General features: G+C 44.8%; 1 protein-coding gene across 2 annotated transcripts; it reads right to left on the bottom strand.

The window, feature by feature from the left end:
* Nucleotides 1-50: 50 nt before the first annotated feature.
* Nucleotides 51-14,651, bottom strand: Ces2h (carboxylesterase 2H). 2 transcript variants are annotated; one of them, NM_001044258.2, is made up of 12 exons: nt 14,539-14,651; nt 5,999-6,203; nt 4,482-4,623; nt 3,873-4,006; nt 3,533-3,791; nt 3,063-3,161; nt 2,658-2,798; nt 2,483-2,563; nt 2,109-2,253; nt 1,557-1,694; nt 736-808; nt 51-520 (listed from the first exon to the last, which is right to left on the bottom strand). In NM_001044258.2, exons 1-12 carry the CDS (start codon nt 14,609-14,611, stop codon nt 334-336), a joined length of 1,677 nt encoding a protein of 558 aa, NP_001037723.1. In that variant the 5' UTR covers nt 14,612-14,651; the 3' UTR covers nt 51-333. The 2 variants fall into 2 exon arrangements, with proteins under 2 accessions (NP_001037723.1, NP_001177275.1); NM_001190346.1 differs by having other exon boundaries at nt 736-749; nt 1,659-1,694.
* Between the last annotated feature and the right edge of the window lie 3,286 nt (nt 14,652-17,937).

Here is a 17,937-nt window from a genome sequence, read left to right as displayed (position 1 = left end):
TTCATAATTGTTGAGTGTATGAACCTATGTAAAAGTGTGGATCCCATGTCTCTCTCTTTTTTAAAAAGATTTGTTTATTTATAAGATTTAATTATTTATAAGTACATTGTAGCTGTCTTCAGACACATCAGAAGAGGATATCAGATCTCATTATAGATAGTTATGAGCCAACATGTGGTGGCTGGGATTTGAACTCAGGATCTCTGGAAGAGCAGTCAGTGCTTTTAACCCTTGAGCCATCTCTCCAGCCCCCCGTGTCTCTTTTTAAGGTGTTTAGAAAGTTCAGAATAGGCCCACCTGCACTCATGACAAACTACAATGCAATGCAGGGTGCTACAACTCTGTATGTCTGTCCTCAGTATCTTTTAACTCCCGTATCTTTTCAGGAAGAGTCTTGGTCCAGAACTGCAGCCTTTTGGCCTTCAGGGCTCGTCCCACAGCAGGCTGGGTGTCCAGCTGCAGGTACTGCTCATCATGGTCAAACACAGGCCAGTAGGGTAGACCCTCACTGTTGGGATTCCTGTGGACACATCCTCCCAAGAGGGAGAGCAAAGTTACTTTAGGCCCTGCTGAACTTGGATCATATGGACTAAGCAGTTAGGGGATTATGGAAACTAGAGGCAGATGTACTGATGTAGGTAAACAAAAAGATCTTATTATATTGTCTTGTTCCCACAAGGCAAGCCCTGGATGTCAATCAACTCCTTAGAGGTTAAGGGAAGGGCGTGTTCTCACCCCTGTCGTGCAAAGTTGGCCCAGTACTTCATCATCCTCCTGCTCAGCAGCTCCTCCTCCTCAGTGAGGTCAACTGCAGAGAGGAAGAAATTAAGGGTCCAGACTCCTGTTTCTCATGCAGCTGTTCACTCCACCATCCCAGTGGCCTAGGCCTGGTCCCTTCCCTTCTCTTCTCCTCCCTTCCCCTCCCCTTCCCTCAATTCTCCTCCCCTCTCTTATCTTCCCTCCCCTTCCCTTCCCCTCCCTTCCCTTTCCCTTTCTTTCCTTTCCTTCCCCTCCCTTCCCCTTTCCCTCCCACTACCCAGAATCCACTCTCTGCACCTGCACATTCTGTCTTACTCATCTCAGCCTCCAATTTCTATTCCTTCTGACTCATTCATGCCCTCCTTCCCTCTAACAACAGGAAGTTATATAAGGAAGAACCAGGCCTTTAGAATACCCTTGTAATACTGACAGTCATAGTGCTTGTCTCTAATGTCAGCACTCAGAAGACTGTGACAGGAGAACTCCATTCAATTCATTATGGGTTACACAGGGTGAACTTGTCTCAAAAAGTCAAAACAAGTGAATAAACAAGTACTGTAAAACAACCCATCATACCATGCCTGATTCCATGGCTCTCACAGGAAGGGATAGCTGGAGGAAACAGTCAAGAGTGGGAAGGACATGAGTTCTAATCCCATGTCAGTCTTTTGTGATACATCATGATGCACAAGCCATAATGTCTTTACTCTCTGGACCTCAGTTTCCCCATCAGAGCATGCCTGAGGGGTCTAGATCCTGGGGAATAAGGATCTAGAGTACCTTGAGTGAGTGAGTACCTTGGGTGCCTCCCCAAAATGATCTGAAGATAAAGAGAATCTCATCACCATGGTCAGCCTTCACATGGGGTGGCTTGGAGTCCTTGAAGAAACTGGGCCGATGTTGGAACTCATAGAAGTAGACAGGGGCATTGGAACCTGGAGGTGAAGACAGGATGCAAACGAAGACTCTTGCCTGGGGATATCCTGCCTCAACCCAGATGACAAGACAGCTAGCTGCATTTGGGGCCAAAGCTGGATAGAATCTGTGTAGTGAAAGGTGAAAACTCTAGGCTGGAGCATGGGTCAAGGGAGGGACTTGGTTAAATCACGGTCTTGGAAATATTTGCTATATGGTCTTAAGATGTTATTGTCACCCACTTTCTGTATCAGTAAAGTTTTGAAGCTTCCCACTTCTTAGACAAGTCTCAACAATTTACTTAGATGAGGGACATTAAGTGCCTGCTATTGGAGGCCCAGTAGAGAGACATGGGTGGGGCTATGGACACCCCAGACTTCAACAGGGCACCACAGTTCTGAGCTGTCCCTAGGCCTCAGCTCAGATATACTCACGTTGAAAATGTGCTACTTGCAGTGCAGGGATCACAAAAGTGAAGTCTTCCATCATCTCCTTGAACTGCACTTGGAGAAACTGAGGGTCCTCACTGTCCCCCATGTACTCCTCTAGCAGCAGGTCACTAAATTCAGGAGGCCACATCTAGCCCAGAGGGGTCAGAGAGAGCCATATTAGATAGGCTCTGGGGACAGCGAAGCTACAGCCTCAGGATGAAGAGTAGAACCTGGCACGGGACAAGTTAAACCAAGAGAGGGTGGGGATCTCAACCCACTCAACCCACAAGCACCATCACAGTTCAGCCTCTGTTCCTGCAGTTCATTGCAGGATACAACGGAGATGCCCTCCGTGTCCAGTACCCTGGAAGCCTCACCATCTGGGCTACCCTCTTCTGCAGGATAGCTTGCACCATCTGTCTGTCCATTTTCTTCTTGGAGTCAGTGGTGGTCATGCTCTAGGTGGTAAGAGAACAGTGTGTTGTGGTCAAGATCACATGGAACAAGAGGATAGGTTTCCCGGAGACCAAAGGCCTTGAACTCGGGCCTCACCGAGGGAATGATCCAGCCATACTCATCATTGTTGACACCAATAATGCTGGGAATGGGGTGAAAGTCAGCAGAGGCCAACAGCTCCTTGGGATGTCTGGGAAGGAAGATACCATCCACTATGCCAGAGATGATCCTGAAGGCCTAAAGGGACATTGACTGTTAGGGAGGAAGGTCAGGTCCTTGGCAATTCTGACGTCAGACCACACTTTCTCACTCCTGACTGTCTTATCTCAAGATTGTCATACCCACTCTGTGAGATCCCACAGCTGGTTTACCATGTCCTGGTCTTCAGATCTACCTGATTTATGAAGGTTGGAATGGAATCAGTGTCCAGGGGAGTTGAAGGCTACCTAGGGCAGGCTACCTTATACCCTATTGCCCCTCTATCCTCCCATCCAGACCAACCTTGTTAATAGACATAATCTCTTCCTCGCTCTTGCCTCGTAGACAGTTCACCAGAGCCTTGGAGTCCACCTGCTCACATCCAGAAAGGTTGGCCACTGTCTATAAAAGCATCAGGCAGGGATGACTCATCCTTCAGCCAGGGAAAGGTTTGTTCTAAGGTCCCCACTTGGGTTCAGATTATCCCTCAAATGTAAATTATGGCTGGTGTGAAATTGTTTCCATTTCCTTCAATCACACCCGATGATAGACCTTTGCTTATAATGTCACAAATCAGTCATACAACTTTATGGGATACACAGTCATTATGAGGCAGAGAGGGGGTAGATTTTAACCTTTAGTCCTTTAGAAATTTCTGTACAGGAGGCAGTTGCCTATTTACCTCGGCAGTCCTTGTACACATTGTTCAGATGGAGAACCAGAGTTTCTGAGGGGGAGAGCTGAGGTGGCAGCTCAGGGTTGAGGACACTCACTCTATAGACAACGTCAGAAGATACTGAGATGAGGCTCGACATCAGGGCCACCCCACTCTCCATGATGGCACCATGGAAGAGCCCACGGGACATGGGGGACACAACGTGTGAAGACACACTTGTGCCACCTGCTGACTCGCCAAAAATGGTGACCCGGTCAGGGTTGCCTCCAAAGTGGGCGATGTTCTGCTGGACCCAGTGTAGGGCGGCCACTTGGTCCAGGTATCCCCAGTTCCCCCTGGCGTGCTGGTCTCCTGTGCTGAGAAATGGCAGGGACAGGAATCACAAGCCTCTCCTTATTCTGCTCGGGCCCCATTGCCAAGCATAGCTCTGGACTTACCTGAAGAAACCCAGAACACCTAGGCGGTATTGGATAGTGACCACCACTACATTCTCCATGGCTGCCAGCATGGAGCCATCATACAATGAAGCCATGCCTATAACCAGTGCACCTCCATGGATCCACACCATCACCTGGAGAAGTCAAGACATGTATCATGTGTCTCCCATACAGCCTATATATGGGCTTCCCTTCAGAGTCAGTACAACTTGAGCAACTGCCTGAACAGACAAATGCTATGAGTGAGGCACTCAAGTGCAGTCATGGATACAACACTGCTTAGAGTCCACTCCAATATCAAAGCCTGACCTTATTATTCCCAGAAACATTTGAGAGGAAAATAATAGGGGTGCTTTCTTCATTATGTCATATGAAAATCAATAAAAAATGTTATTAAGTCTCATCGATTAAATGAAAAAATAATGGCTAGGTCTTTGGTGACTTCAAAGTGCAGCCATTGTGCACCTGATGGATCTTCTAGACACCATTTAGTATGTACATTGGATTTCAGGAAAAGACTTCTCATTAGGGTTCATGGCGTCTGATCTTCTAGTATTTCTCTAGAAGAAATGCCCTCTTAACCCTGAATAAGCATGGCTTGGCACTCACAGGTAGGTTGGAACCCTCGTGGGCATGATTTGGTGTATAAATGTTAAGGTATAGGCAGTCTTCAGACATAGGGATGAGAGGCAAGGTCAGCTTCAACAGTTTAAAAGCCTGCATATTCATTGCAGTGATGTCCTGCAGACACCTGGTGATCAACCATGAAGTCAGTCAGTCCAGGGAGATAGGGTGCCCAGCAACAGACCCTCAGGCTAAATATGCTTTCAAATATACACTCTGTCTTTCTCTAAGTTCCTGACCATCAAGGTACAGACTAGGGGCTGTGCAGAAGCTGAGGTGGAGCCCAGATTTCCACTAAAGCCTCAAGGTTATTGAGGGGCTTGGATCCTACACCTCCTGAAAGCAGGGGAATAATGATCTTTAGGAATCCTTTGGACAACCTTTGATTGCAGGTGTTGACAATTACCATGTCTCCTTTTAGCTAACCAGTTCTGCAATAGGACAGCTGTGTCACATTGGAGTTCATGAATGAGTGGAGGCTTGTTTCCTACAGGGCACTGAGAGCCACCCTAACTCCAAGTCCAGACTCTTGGGATCCTCATCTCTTCCATAATCTCTGGTTTGAAGCATATTTTGACATCTTGATGTCAACTTGATAAGATTTAGACTCACTATGGAAAACAATGTCTAGACTTGTTTGTAAGTGGGTTTCTAGGTTACATTACTTGAGATTGGAAGACCTAGCCTCGAAGTAGACAGTAGTATTCCATTGGCTGGGCCCTGAACTAAACAGAAAGAGATAGTAAGTTGAGTATCAGCAGTTCTCTCTCTCTCTCTCTCTCTCTCTCTCTCTCTCTCTCTCTCTCTCTCTCTCTATTTCTATCTCTATCTCTATCTTTATCTCTCTTTCTCTCTGTTTCCATGTGGATTAGGCCACAATGTGACAAGCCACCACAAATACCTGCTTCCATGATTTTCTCTCCATAATGGGGATTACCATTAAATTATATACCAAAATAAACTCTTCCTTATTAAATTGCTTCTGCCATGAATTTTGTCCCAGCAATAAGGAAAGTACCTGACATACATAAATACTCATTTCTTGTCCAATGACATCTAGCCCTGTAGGGCACAGTGGCAGTGGAATGTGATGTTTGCATGGAGTTGTTCTCTTCAAGGGTCTCATTTCTAATGCTGTTAGTTGGGGGGATCTTACAGGTTCCGGGAGTCCACCGAAACTTTTTCTAGAAACCCTCTTTTGATGTTAGAGAACACTAGAAAAAGCTTGATCAATGCCAAATCCTAAACTAAGAGACTATCAGAGTCCTTATATTCTCTTAATATTATTAAGTATAATTAATATAATTAACCAATATATTTAATGTAAATAATGTTTAATTTAATAGAAATAACATTTAATTAATATAATTAAGTTCTTTTAAAATACTCTCAGGAATCCCCCTGCACTGTGGAAAAGTGCCTTGAGGCTGAGATGAGGAACCATGGAAGTCTGTCTCGGAGTTCACCACACTCATCCATCCCAGGGACTCAGGAGAACTTACATGGCCGGATGTGAGGTCCCATCTCTCACACCACTCCATGGCTCAGGGGCCTCAGGGGGAGCAAAGCGCAGTGGCCCTATAGGAGGCTTGGCAAAGGGAATTCCCAGGAAGCTGTGGACACCCACATCAAGGCCCTTCATATGGATGAGGCTGCCCAGTATCTGGCCTGTGTGTGTGGTCCTGATGGGACTGAGTGAGTCCTGGCCTGTGGATGGAGAGGTGACATCAGGTTTGCATAATTAGATGCCACCACAGTAGGGTTTTTTTTTTTATTTTTTATTTTTATTCTTTTTTTCGGAGCTGGGGACCGAACCCAGGGCCTTGCGCTTCCTAGGTAAGCGCTCTACCACTGAGCTAAATCCCCAGCCCCCCACAGTAGGGTTTTTTGTTACCTTCAGCTCAGCCTTTCCCGAAGAGCAAGGTCGGCAAATGTTTCATACACTTCTTGTCTATCACAGAGGCCTCACCTCACTCCTGTTGACTCTATCGATTTGAATTTGAAACATGAAAGAGGGGCTCTTGAACACTGAGTGCTTAGATTTGGGGATGCATCAGGAGAACTCTGCAGACTGAAAACCACTGAAGTGAACCTTAAATGAATAGTTATGGTACTTTAACTATATCTCAAAAGCTGTGATACAATGATGACCTGTTAGTACAATAGCAGCGTAACAGTTGTTGGAGTAACCAACCACTATCCAATCGGATTTAAGGTCCACTCCATGAGATGGAACTAATGCCAGAAACTGCTTGGGTGGTTTAGAACCAGAGACTACCTCGCTTAAGTACCTTGGGGAAAAAACCAAACACTGTTCTTCAGGAATGTAGCAATAAAATGACTCTTAATGACATTCTGCTATACTCATAGACTAAGTCTTGATCAGCCATCATCAGAGAAGCTTCCTCCAAATACAGAGGCCCACATCTGGACAGTGTGCAGTGAGGGAGAGACCTTTGAGCATTCAGTTCTGAATGATGTATCTCCATTAAGTCCCTCCCCTCAGGGCTCAGGAAACTGCAGGTCACGAGGTGAAAGATTGTAAGAGCCCGTGGTGATAAAAGACACCAAGGAAACATGGCCTTCTAGACACAACAGGGATGACACAAATGAACTCATAGAGATGGGGGCAGCATGCGCAGGGCACAGGTCAATGACAGATGGGGTCCCTCACCCAGAAGCTATGTCCAGTTGACAGGCACTCACAAAAGAAAAGTCAGTTTTCTCTAATAAAGTATCACTGGGCATACAAACCACATTTAAGGGCAGGCGCCATGCCCAGAAGTAGATGGTCAGTGCAAAATGAATGCAATGGTATTTTTGGAGTCCCCCCTCAAAATTTGTGGTGTGTGTGTGTGTGTGCGTGTGTGTGTTAATTGTATAGATCTTTTGCTTACATATTATAGTTTTCAGTTTTACGCTATTATGGAATTTCTATGTGTTTGAATACTTGTGTATCTGTGTCTATATGTGTTGTGTGTTATGTATTTCTTTGGTTTTTTCCTCCAAAAAAGTTAGTTAGTTTTGTCCTATTCAGATTTATCATCATCTTCATCATCATCTTCATCTTCATCATCATCATCATCATCATCATCTATCTGCTTGTTTTCTGAGATAGAGCAAAAGAGTATGGATTTGGGAGGATAGGGAGGCTCTTGAAGGAGTTAGGGGAAGAAAACCATAATCAGAATATACTCATGAAAAAAATTTATTTTTAATAAAAGAATTTGAAAAGGGAAAAATTAGAATAAAAAACACCAGATATATATATCTACTATTTTATAAAGTATTGATCTTTCTAAAACTTTAATTAAAACAATTTGTATTAATATCATTTTGGAATACTGTATATTAACAACATGTGACTAAGCTGTGTATGGAGGCACAGCCTGTGATATCAGCAGTTCTCATTTGCTGAGGGAAGAGGATAAAGATTTTGAGGTTACCTGGGCTATACCCCAAGACTCTGTATTGGTCTTCCCCAATCTTGAAGACCCCCCCAAAGTGATGGAAGTGTAGTTTAATTTCCCAGTGCTTTCCTGGAATACCAGAGGTCTTGGTTTTAATTTCTAGTACCCTGGAAAGAACAAACAAAAAAAGAGACCCACGCAGATACGCCTTGGCTAGGTGAGATGGCACTTGCCTATAATTCCAACACTCTGAGGGCTGAACCAGGAGGATGCTAAGTGTAAGGCTGTTCTTGGCTATAGATGAGATCAAGGTAAGCCTCGGTTACATAGAGAGACCTTGTCTCAAAACATAAAACTAATCAATAACAACAAAAAGCCCAAAGGAATCACAAGCACACATATAAGACAAGATATTTGAAAAGAGAATTGATTACTGTGAGAATCCTCTGTTGCCAAAGCATCTGAATCTATGTATCTATGTACGTATGTTTGCATGCATGTATGTATGTATGTTTGCATGTATGTATGTACCTATGTATTTATGTATGTATGTATGTATGTATGTACCTGTGTATATATGTTCCTATGTATCAATGTATGTATGTACCTATGTATGTATCTACTATCTATCCATCCATCATCTATCCATCTACCCATATACCCATGTATTCATCTATCCATCTATTCAATCAATCTATCTATCTATCTATCTATCTATCTATCTATCTATCTATCTATCATCTATCTATCCATCCATCTATCAACCATCTACATTGACTACCAAATGTGAGAACTGAGGTTTGCATCAAATAATGACACAAGAAACAGGTTGCATGCAGTCTAAGTACCTCTAGGCTGTGCTGGATCCGAAATTGATTTTTGGGCCTGCTTGCTGCATTAACTATTCCTTCTGGTTCTAGGGAATCTCATTCCGTCATGCTGTACAGGCCTCGGGCAGCCCCAGCACCCTCTGTGCTCCAGGGCAGGAGGATGTACTTAGCAAGGGAGCCTCCCTTGCTATTGTCTTCTCCTAAATCTCTCACTTCTCTTGCACCTTCTGTCTAGTTTCCTGCTTCATCTGTATAGAATTGGCTGATCTGAGCCAGGCTTTATAGGGGAAACAAAGAACTCAGGGAGGTATTGCTGTATCACCCATCATGGTTCCACATGGACTAACCAGTTTTCTGCCACCTGCTACAGGAAAGGTCAGACTTGGTAAGCCACTCGCGGAGGTCAGAGAGGACAAGCTATTATTGTCTCTCTGCTGTTTGTCAAAGTTTGTCAAAAGTGGCAGTGCTGAGGTGGTAGATCTGTGGAGAGGTAGGAGAGTGGATGGTGAATGGTTCATGGCTGACCATGAAAAGGCTTTATCCTGGTCTTTTGGACTTGATTTAATCTCACAGGAGTGGGCTACTTTCTTTGAGATTGGCAGCAGTTGTAATCACAGAGAAAGTGTGGCCCCTCTTCACTCTCTTGCTTGATCCATGTCCGTATTGTCCATCTACGAAATGTTATTTGCATGTTTTGACAGGGCTCCAAGACCCTCACCAGAGGCTCACCAGAGAACGCTGCTCATAGTGGATTTTTCAGCCTTCATTGCTATGAATTAAAGAAGCGGTGTTCTTTACACATTATCCAGTGTTGGTTATTTTGTCACAGCATTACAAAGCAAACTCAGAAAATTGGTACCAAGCATGTGGTTGCTTCATAACAATACCTGAAGATGTAGAAATGGGATTGGAACACAACAGTGGCCAAAGACTGGAAGGGTTTTGAGGAACGATATATAAGTGTCCTACTTTGCTGTAAGGAGGACATTATAAGTTGTTATGGTGAAGGCTCTGATGACAAGAGACTAGGAAGGACCTTACACTTCATAGATGGTTTACATGGCCATGTTCAGAATGCTCATAGCAGTGCTGACAGTAAAGACATATTAAGAAAGTCCCAGAAGAAAGTGAAACCATCCATTGTAAACTAGAATGAATGCTACCTGTGTCCACTTATTACAAAGAAGTTGGCTACATTGTACCCATACTATAAAGCGCATAGAAAGTCAACTTCAAGAGTGATGCCCACAAGTGTTTGGAGAAAGACCTTTCTAAGTAAACCATAAAGGGAACTATGTGAGCCTTCAGGTCCATATTCAGTGAAATTCACAGTAATCCCTGGGAAGGTAGGCAGAGCTTAGAAATCTGAAAATTCACATCATGTCTCTGTTAAAAGCAAAAAGGGTTCTCTGTAAGAATGTGAAAGTATGCTGGGTGATGGTGGCAGCACACACCTTCAATCCCAGCACCCAGGAGGCAGAGGCAGGTGGATCTCTGAGTTCAAGCCCAGCCTGATCTACAGAATGAGTTCCGGGACAGCCAGGGCTACACAGAGAAACCTTGTCTCAAAAAAAAAAAAAACCCAAGGGGAAAAAAGATGTTGGGGGCCGGAGAGATGACTCAGTGGTTAGGAGTACTGGCTGCTTTCTCAGAGGACCAGGGTTCAAGTCCCATCACACACATGGAAGCTCACACCTGCCTGTAACTCCAGTTTCAGGAGATCGACACCCTCACTAAGACATAGATGCAGGCAAAACACCAATGCACATAATATAACAATAGATGAGTCATTAATTAAAAAAGAACATGAAGGTACAGAAGAATATACTATGGGTAGAAGGAAGCCAGGCTCAGAGGAATGCCCCGGAACAATGGAAAAGGCACTCTGAAGACATCATGGAAACCTTTCATTTTGCCAACATCTTCTCCCTCTAACTTCCTATCACAATCAAGGAGGTTTGGAGGGTTCAGAAAATAGAGCTTTCTACATGCTCACTGTTCAGGGTAGCTTTAGGATTCTGATTCTTAGATTCTGGTATAAAGATATATATGTGCTCTAGCCATGGCTGAGCCAGTCTAGGGATGGCTCTTGATATTGACCCAAAAAGATCAAGCAGCAGATCTCATGGGTGTTTACCTGGACACAGGTAATTTGTCAGACACAGAATTCTGGGGTTATTAGGTCATAGCAGGTTCCACTGGGATTTCTAAGAATACCCGGGAGGCCCTACCCCCAGCAGCACTGCCAAAGTTTCCCACCAGAATGTCTTGTGAGCTGTGAGAGTCAGACTATGTCTCTTGAGAGTTCAGAACTGTAAAAAATCAGGCAATTGGCAGCTGCAGCCTATGAAAGCCACGGTACACACCTTGAGAGAGCAGCCAGGTAGGCTGCAGCCAGTGTGGCGGTTTGAATAAGAATGCTATCTGTAGGTTCAGATGTTTGAATATTTGATCCCCAGTTGGTGGTGCTGTTCCAGTATGTTTGGAAGGGGTGACTTTGCCGGAGGAAGTCACTAGGTATGGCTTTTGAGGTTTCAAAAACTATGCACTATTTTCAGTTTCAGTCTCTCAGAGTTTGAGATGTGAGTTTCTAACTGTCATGCTATCCTTGCCATTCTGGACTTGTATTTTTCTGGAACCATAAGCCCAAATAAATCCTTCCTTGTATAAGTTGCCTTGGTCATGTGTCAGAAATAAAAATGTAACTAATATAGCAAGTAATGTCACATATTTGGGGACACTTGAGTCTCTGGGGTCCAGTGTCTGCTCCCATGAGCACAGCATACTGGACTTGCAGTTTTGAGAGACTTATCTCTCCTTCCTGTTTGTTTTTTATTTTTCTTGGGCCCTGACACCCATTCTATCTTCCTATTCATTCTTTTGCAATGAGAAATGTCTAAGTCAGATACACACACACACACACACACACACACACACACACACACCAAAGAAGAAGTAAGAAAACAGAACAACCCCATCATGACTGAAGGCAACTTAGAGGAGGAAAGAGTTCATTTTATCTTACGGCTTACAGTCCTGAAGGGAAGACAGGGCAGGAACTCAAGGCAGGCACTGAAGAAGAGACCATGGAGCAGTAGTTCTCAACTGTGAATATCCTGCCTATCAGATACATACATTGCAATGACAACAGTAGTGAAATTAAAGTTAGAAGCAGCAAGAAGATAATTTTATGGTTGGGGGTCACCACAACATGAGGAACTGTATTAAAGGGTGCCAGCATTAGGAAGGTTGAGAACCACTTCCCTGAAGGAATGTTATCCACTGGTTTATTCTCTAAGGTTGCTTAGCCTGCTTTCTTTTTTCTTTTTTTTTTATTAACTTGAGTATTTCTTATATACATTTCGAGTGTTATTCCCTTTCCCGGTTTCTGGGCAAACATCCCCCTCCCCCCTCCCCTTTCTTACTGGTGTTCCCCTCCCCATCCTCCCCCCATTGCCGCCCTCCCCCATAGTCTAGTTCACTGGGGGTTCAGTCTTAGCAGGACCCAGGGCTTCCCCTTCCACTGGTGCTCTTACTAGGATATTCATTGCTACCTATGAGGTCAGAGTCCAGGGTCAGTCCATGTATAGTCTTTAGGTAGTTTAGCCTGCTTTCTTACATATAATAAAGGACCACATGCCCCGGGGAGGCAGTTCTCATAATGAGCTGAACTCTCCCCAGATGTCTCTAGGATTGTGTCAGGCTGACAAAAGCCAACTGGCACAAAGAATGCTTACTCTGTGCCTGTTTCAACATTATTTTTTTTTCTTTTTTTCGGAGCTGGGGACTGAACCCAGGGCCTTGCGCTTGCTAGGCAAGCGCTCTACCATTGAGCTAAATCCCCAACCCCTCAACATTAATTTTTAAGCTATCAAACTTGCTTTTTAAAAGACTCCCAGCTAGAAGGACTTTTCCTTGAATTTCAGATGGGACTTGAGACTATGGAGTCACACCCAAAGGAGTTAAGGGACTAGAAGCATGGCATGGGCATACTTTGCACTGTGAACCTGGGGGCTGGGACAGAATGCTCTGATGTGGGTCTATTTTGTCCCACAAGGGTTCATATACTGGATGCTTTCCATAGGGTGCTGCTGTGGAGGTAATGGAGCCTTTAAGAAATAGTGTCTAGTGTGAGGTGCCTGAGTCATGGGTCATATAGGGATTACTGCTGGAGTTTTGAAGCAGGTTAGGTCTTGCAGCGAGAGTGAGAGAGTGAGAGAGATAGCCATCAGACAAGAATGACTATGGCATTTCTCAGGGTGTATTGTTTCTTTCCTCATGTGCTCTCTCTCCTACACACCCCTATTGTGAAATGCCATTAGCATGTTTTGACACGGAAGACCTCAACATAGCTTCACTAGAGTGAGCCATTTGATAGTGGATTTTTCAAACTGAACTGCAAGCTAAATAAAATGACTTCCTTGGCCGTTAAGGGGCTTCAGATATTTTTGGCGCAGGTACCTAACCTGCTGAGATTTCCATGTGAAAAGGCACACTCCCCTTTCCTGTCACATGTTGCCCACACCGGGCTTCATGTGGAATGAGATCTCTACCCATGAGGTTTAACTCCATTTACCAGCCATGGAGGCCTCATGCTCTGTTTGTTACAGCAATAGACAAGAATATGCTATAATATCCATGACCTTAGACTCGTCACATTAACTGATTATTTTTGAAGTGAAGCCTTTTGTTGAGGAGTAATTGGGAACTCATAGTATTGTGTGTGAGGTGATTTCTAGGTTAGGCAGTGTTAAATTGTGGTGACAGAAATGGAGGGAAACTATAAATTATTTTGGTTGTAAGTAAGGGCCAGAGACTTCATCCATTCTAAGATAAACTTCTGAGCCCTGTGTGTAAGACCCAGGGACCTTGATATTTTCTGTGGCAGAATCAGGAACAGATGAGACAGAAGAGGGCAGGATCTACATTCGTGCTCTCTTAAGACTTGCTAGTGATGCTTTCTGATATGGGTTCAAGCCAAGAACCATTTAAAGGGGGAGCCGTTAGAGAGGCTGAGCTCTTGCCTGGAGGGTCCTGGTGACTTTTGAGAGTGGTATCAAATCATATGAGGGAAAAGGCTGCTGGAGGTAAGGCATGAAGGACAGTCAAGTGGCCTTCCTCCAGCACGGAGTGGGAATGGGTGGCAAGAATTAGGGCCTTCAGGAGGGGGCCCTTGAGGGGAGGGACATGCTCAGACATTCTGCTTACTTAACTCTCAATAAGGTGGAAGCTGCTTGGCAGGCACAGAGTGCTATTCCCTTTTCCCTTTGAGCTGAGTCATGCCACTACCTCAGTCAAGCCATTATGTTATGTAAAAGGCAATCTGTGACCAGTCAGCTCCCATTTCAGCTGCAGGACTGGGTTCCTTTATTCCCCAAGAGTAACTATTACTTGAGTACCTCCGAGAAAGCCATGCTAACGCTCTGACCAGGGAGATGATACGCCAGAGTCAAATGGCCATGGAGGGTACTGTCATGTTGTTTAGTACCTGTGTATAGCTCCAGCTCTAGGGAATGTCCTGACTCGACATCTTGAGACTGCTTGCTGTCTGGCCTTGTTCATCTGCCATTCCTCAAAACCTCCTTCTTTTTCAGCTCCACCCTTTAAAGCAGGCGTCCTTAGGAAGCTACTATGCCCTTAGTTTCAGGCAGCCCACCTTGACACTTGTGGAGCGTCATACAAGTGAGCAACGAGCTCCACCATTTCAGCCCTTCCTTGCCCAGTTCCCCCTTACTCTTCCTTAGTCTTTGCGCAGTTTGGCAGCTCTGACAAGATTCCCTGTCACTCCCATGAGAGCCTCACCCTGGACCTGGAGGAGAAGCAGGAGCCCACAGGCCGCGGTGGTTAGCCGAGCGTGAATTTGTTTCAGTCCCATGGTTGGTACACAGGCGTGTGTCTGAACTTCTGTAGGGCAGGTCAGGCTCTAATAGAAGGCATCTGAGGACTAGAGCTGGAGTTTGGACCCTGCAGAATGTGGGCAGGGCTCTGGGCGGGGCCTGGCAGGGTGGGTACTGCAGGAGAATGACTTTGAGCCGACTGGGCTTGTGAAAGCCAAAATCAGAAGATGGGAACTATGGACACCACACTTCCTGTGTTTCTTTTGGCTTCCTCTGAAGGTGCTATGTGGCATCTGCAGCCCCTTAAAGACAGGGACCTGCACCTGAAACCTGCAGCTACTAAGTGTATGGGTATGACAGTCGCAGGTCCAAAGAAGGTGTCAGGGATGAGAAGACAGAGCAGAGAGCTGAAACTGGAGAAGACAGAGGGCTTTTCTGAAAAGACACACCCTCAGTGACCCACATTAGAGAATGACCACACCTGTTGCAGGTTAAAGGAACTGGGAGGGCAAATACACGAAGCTACAACTGTTCCCTTAATCCTGAAAACTCCGCCTTAGTTTCTGGACTTGTGATTTACTTGTTTCCCTGCCGTGGTCCCGTAATCACCGCAGTCATGCTGTGAAAATCTTCATGGATCCTTCCTTGGTCTCAGGGACATTTCTGTTTGTACGTATGCACACACACACACACACACACACACACACGCATGGGGGGAGGGAGGGTGAAGGAGGGAGGAGAGAGAGAGAGAGAGAGAGAGAGAGAGAGAGAGAGAGAGAGAGAGAGAGAGAGAGAGAGAATGTGAATAAATAAAAGGAGTCCAAGGAGAGCAGAAATGTTGACTAATAAAAATAGTCCCAGAACTTGGGAAGTCGAGGCAGGTGGATCCCGGGTTTGGTTACATCATGGTTATACAGGAAGACCGTGTGTCAACAGACAAAATCCAAATAAGCAAAATCATAGTAATAGCAATAACAATAAAAGCAACAATACAAATAAAATGAAAGTCCAGGTGAATATCTGCAACCTGATATTGGTGCACATCCCCTCCTAGTAATTCTACCTAGGCTCTACCTCCTAAAGGATCCAGCCTTCAAAATATTCCCTTAGCTATGGGCCAAGCACCCAAAAGAAACTTATTTGAAGTACTACCATTTTTTTAGACTATTTAATCATAGGGAAAAACTAAATTCAAGATACCAGGCTCTAGGGGAGCTGGGGGACTTCCCAATAGCTAAACAGCTTCTTTTGTAAACAGTTGTTTAAGTACAGCCATCTTTTTTTCCCTTTTATTGGATACCTTTTTTATTTACATTTCATTTCAAATGTTATTCCCCTTCCTGGTTTCCTGGACATAAGCCCCCTATCCCATTCCTCTCCTTTTCTTCTATAAGGCTGTTCCCCTCCCCTAAGTACAGCCATCTAAAGGCAACTTCTCCATCTTGCTGGCAGCGTGAAACAAATTCATGTTCCAGTCATAGGAATGACCCATTCTGTTGTCTTCTTATCACTTTGAGCTCTGGACCTAATAGCTGGGAGAATGAATTAAGAGTCTTGAAGCCAAGTGCCTTGGATACAACCCAGTCTCTTCTTGCTTTATGTTCCCATACTATCAAATTTGCACAATCTTCCTTCGAGGACACAGTTCAGATCCTGTACTGGCTGCCTGCCTCACTGAGCACTCAGAAAATAAAGCTTCCATTTTAAGCTTCTCCATCTGTAAAGTGAGTTTTCTTGGCTTCCACCCTAAATTCAACAGCATGAGCCTGTATGAATTATAAATTCAAACTATAGCAACTATCGAAAGTCTAAAAAGTGCTCTGAGACTGCTGTAGGTGAAATGTCTTGTGTACTCAGAGAAAGGAAAGACACACAGCAGCGGGTTTACAGCAGTAAGACCCAGTGATCCCCTTCAGTGCAACGGAGTCTCTGTCAAAACATGCTGGAGGCTTGGTCTTGGTGCCAAGGTGCGGAACCATCAAGCTCCCCACACAAGAGGCCAATGCTGGTACCTGCCTCACAGAATTAAACCCCACAGACCCTGAGTGAGGGTGAGAGTTAAAGTTTATCATCAGGGAGAGGAGAGCACCAGACAGTGAGGGCAGTGCACAGGGACAGTGACACTGTGGGGTAAGGCCAACGGTCATCTGGGCTCTCACCTGACAGGAAGGAACTGTATACTCGTGTACCATGTCCTGATTTGCTTAAGGTATAAAAGTGCTTTGCGAAGAGGAGAGGGACACAGGAGAAGCAGTGTGAGCTGCTGGTTGTCTGCCTTTGATTTTTTTTTTCTCTAGGAACTAGGAAAGTCTTCAGCTGCATTGGGTGGGTGGTTGTCAGCCAATGCCAAGTTCTCGGCAGTGAAAGCCTTCAGGGTTGAAGCTCCAATCTGACTGCCTGGTGGGTTCCAGCCAACCACTGGTCTCACCAGGAACTCAACAATAGTTTAAGGCTCCAGTGAGAGTATCCCTCTGCACCGCTTCTTAAGGCTTAACATTAACCTCATCTATTCCCTGGTGTCCTGGGCAGTCAATGCAGAACTGTTCGTGGTACACTGGTAGGCAATGCAGTGGTTGGGAAAGGGGAACTTTGCCTTGGGGTAACTGGTCTAAATAGGACAAGTTGGTGAAAAGTAGAGGGATGGACTAATCACAGGGTTTATAGGACATAAGACACTAGCTCTTAGTGACAGAGAAAGTGCTTTGGGGGAGCAAAAGTGCAGACAGACTAAGCAGAATTTGGCACCTTTGTAAAATGACAGAGTCAAAGAGACTTTATACTACCAGAGTCGGCACATTTAAGGAAATCAAATCACACAGGCTATCAAGATTAGGGGATGGTGATTTCAGAGTCACAAAGGGCAGGAAGACACTTCCATACAAGGAGAAGCTTGCTTAGGGTGCTAGAGACAGGAATCTCTATTGATACCTATGGATGTACACTCCCCATTTCCAGGACACCCCATAGACAAACATCTTCACAGAGGTGGCAGACTCCTGCAAGAGCAGGCTCCACACTGTCTGCAGAACTGCTGATATGAAAAGCAAACCTCAGGAAACTGAATACTGAGAAGTCCCTCTGGTCAACTCCCTGACTCCTGACCCAGCTTGACCACCTCATAAGCATGCCTAGTCTTTCTTCTGCAGGCATTTATAAAAGAAACAAAATTTCACATGCAGAGACAATATGTAGGGATTTTGTTTTAATCAGTTGGCATCCTTAGTAGTGGACTTCAGAGATCTCTATGAGCTATAATCTGAAAGCCATAAGATCAGATTTACTTGCTGAAATCTAATTTCTATTAAGAGTTGCGAGAATCTGGGAAGGTCAAGAGTAGAATTTTTGCTCATTTTAGCCAGTGAAG

Source organism: Rattus norvegicus, chromosome 19, assembly GCF_036323735.1.
Source record: "Rattus norvegicus strain BN/NHsdMcwi chromosome 19, GRCr8, whole genome shotgun sequence".
In the NCBI taxonomy this organism is placed as follows: Eukaryota; Metazoa; Chordata; class Mammalia; order Rodentia; family Muridae; genus Rattus; species Rattus norvegicus.
This window is presented reverse-complemented; position numbering and strand designations above follow the sequence as displayed.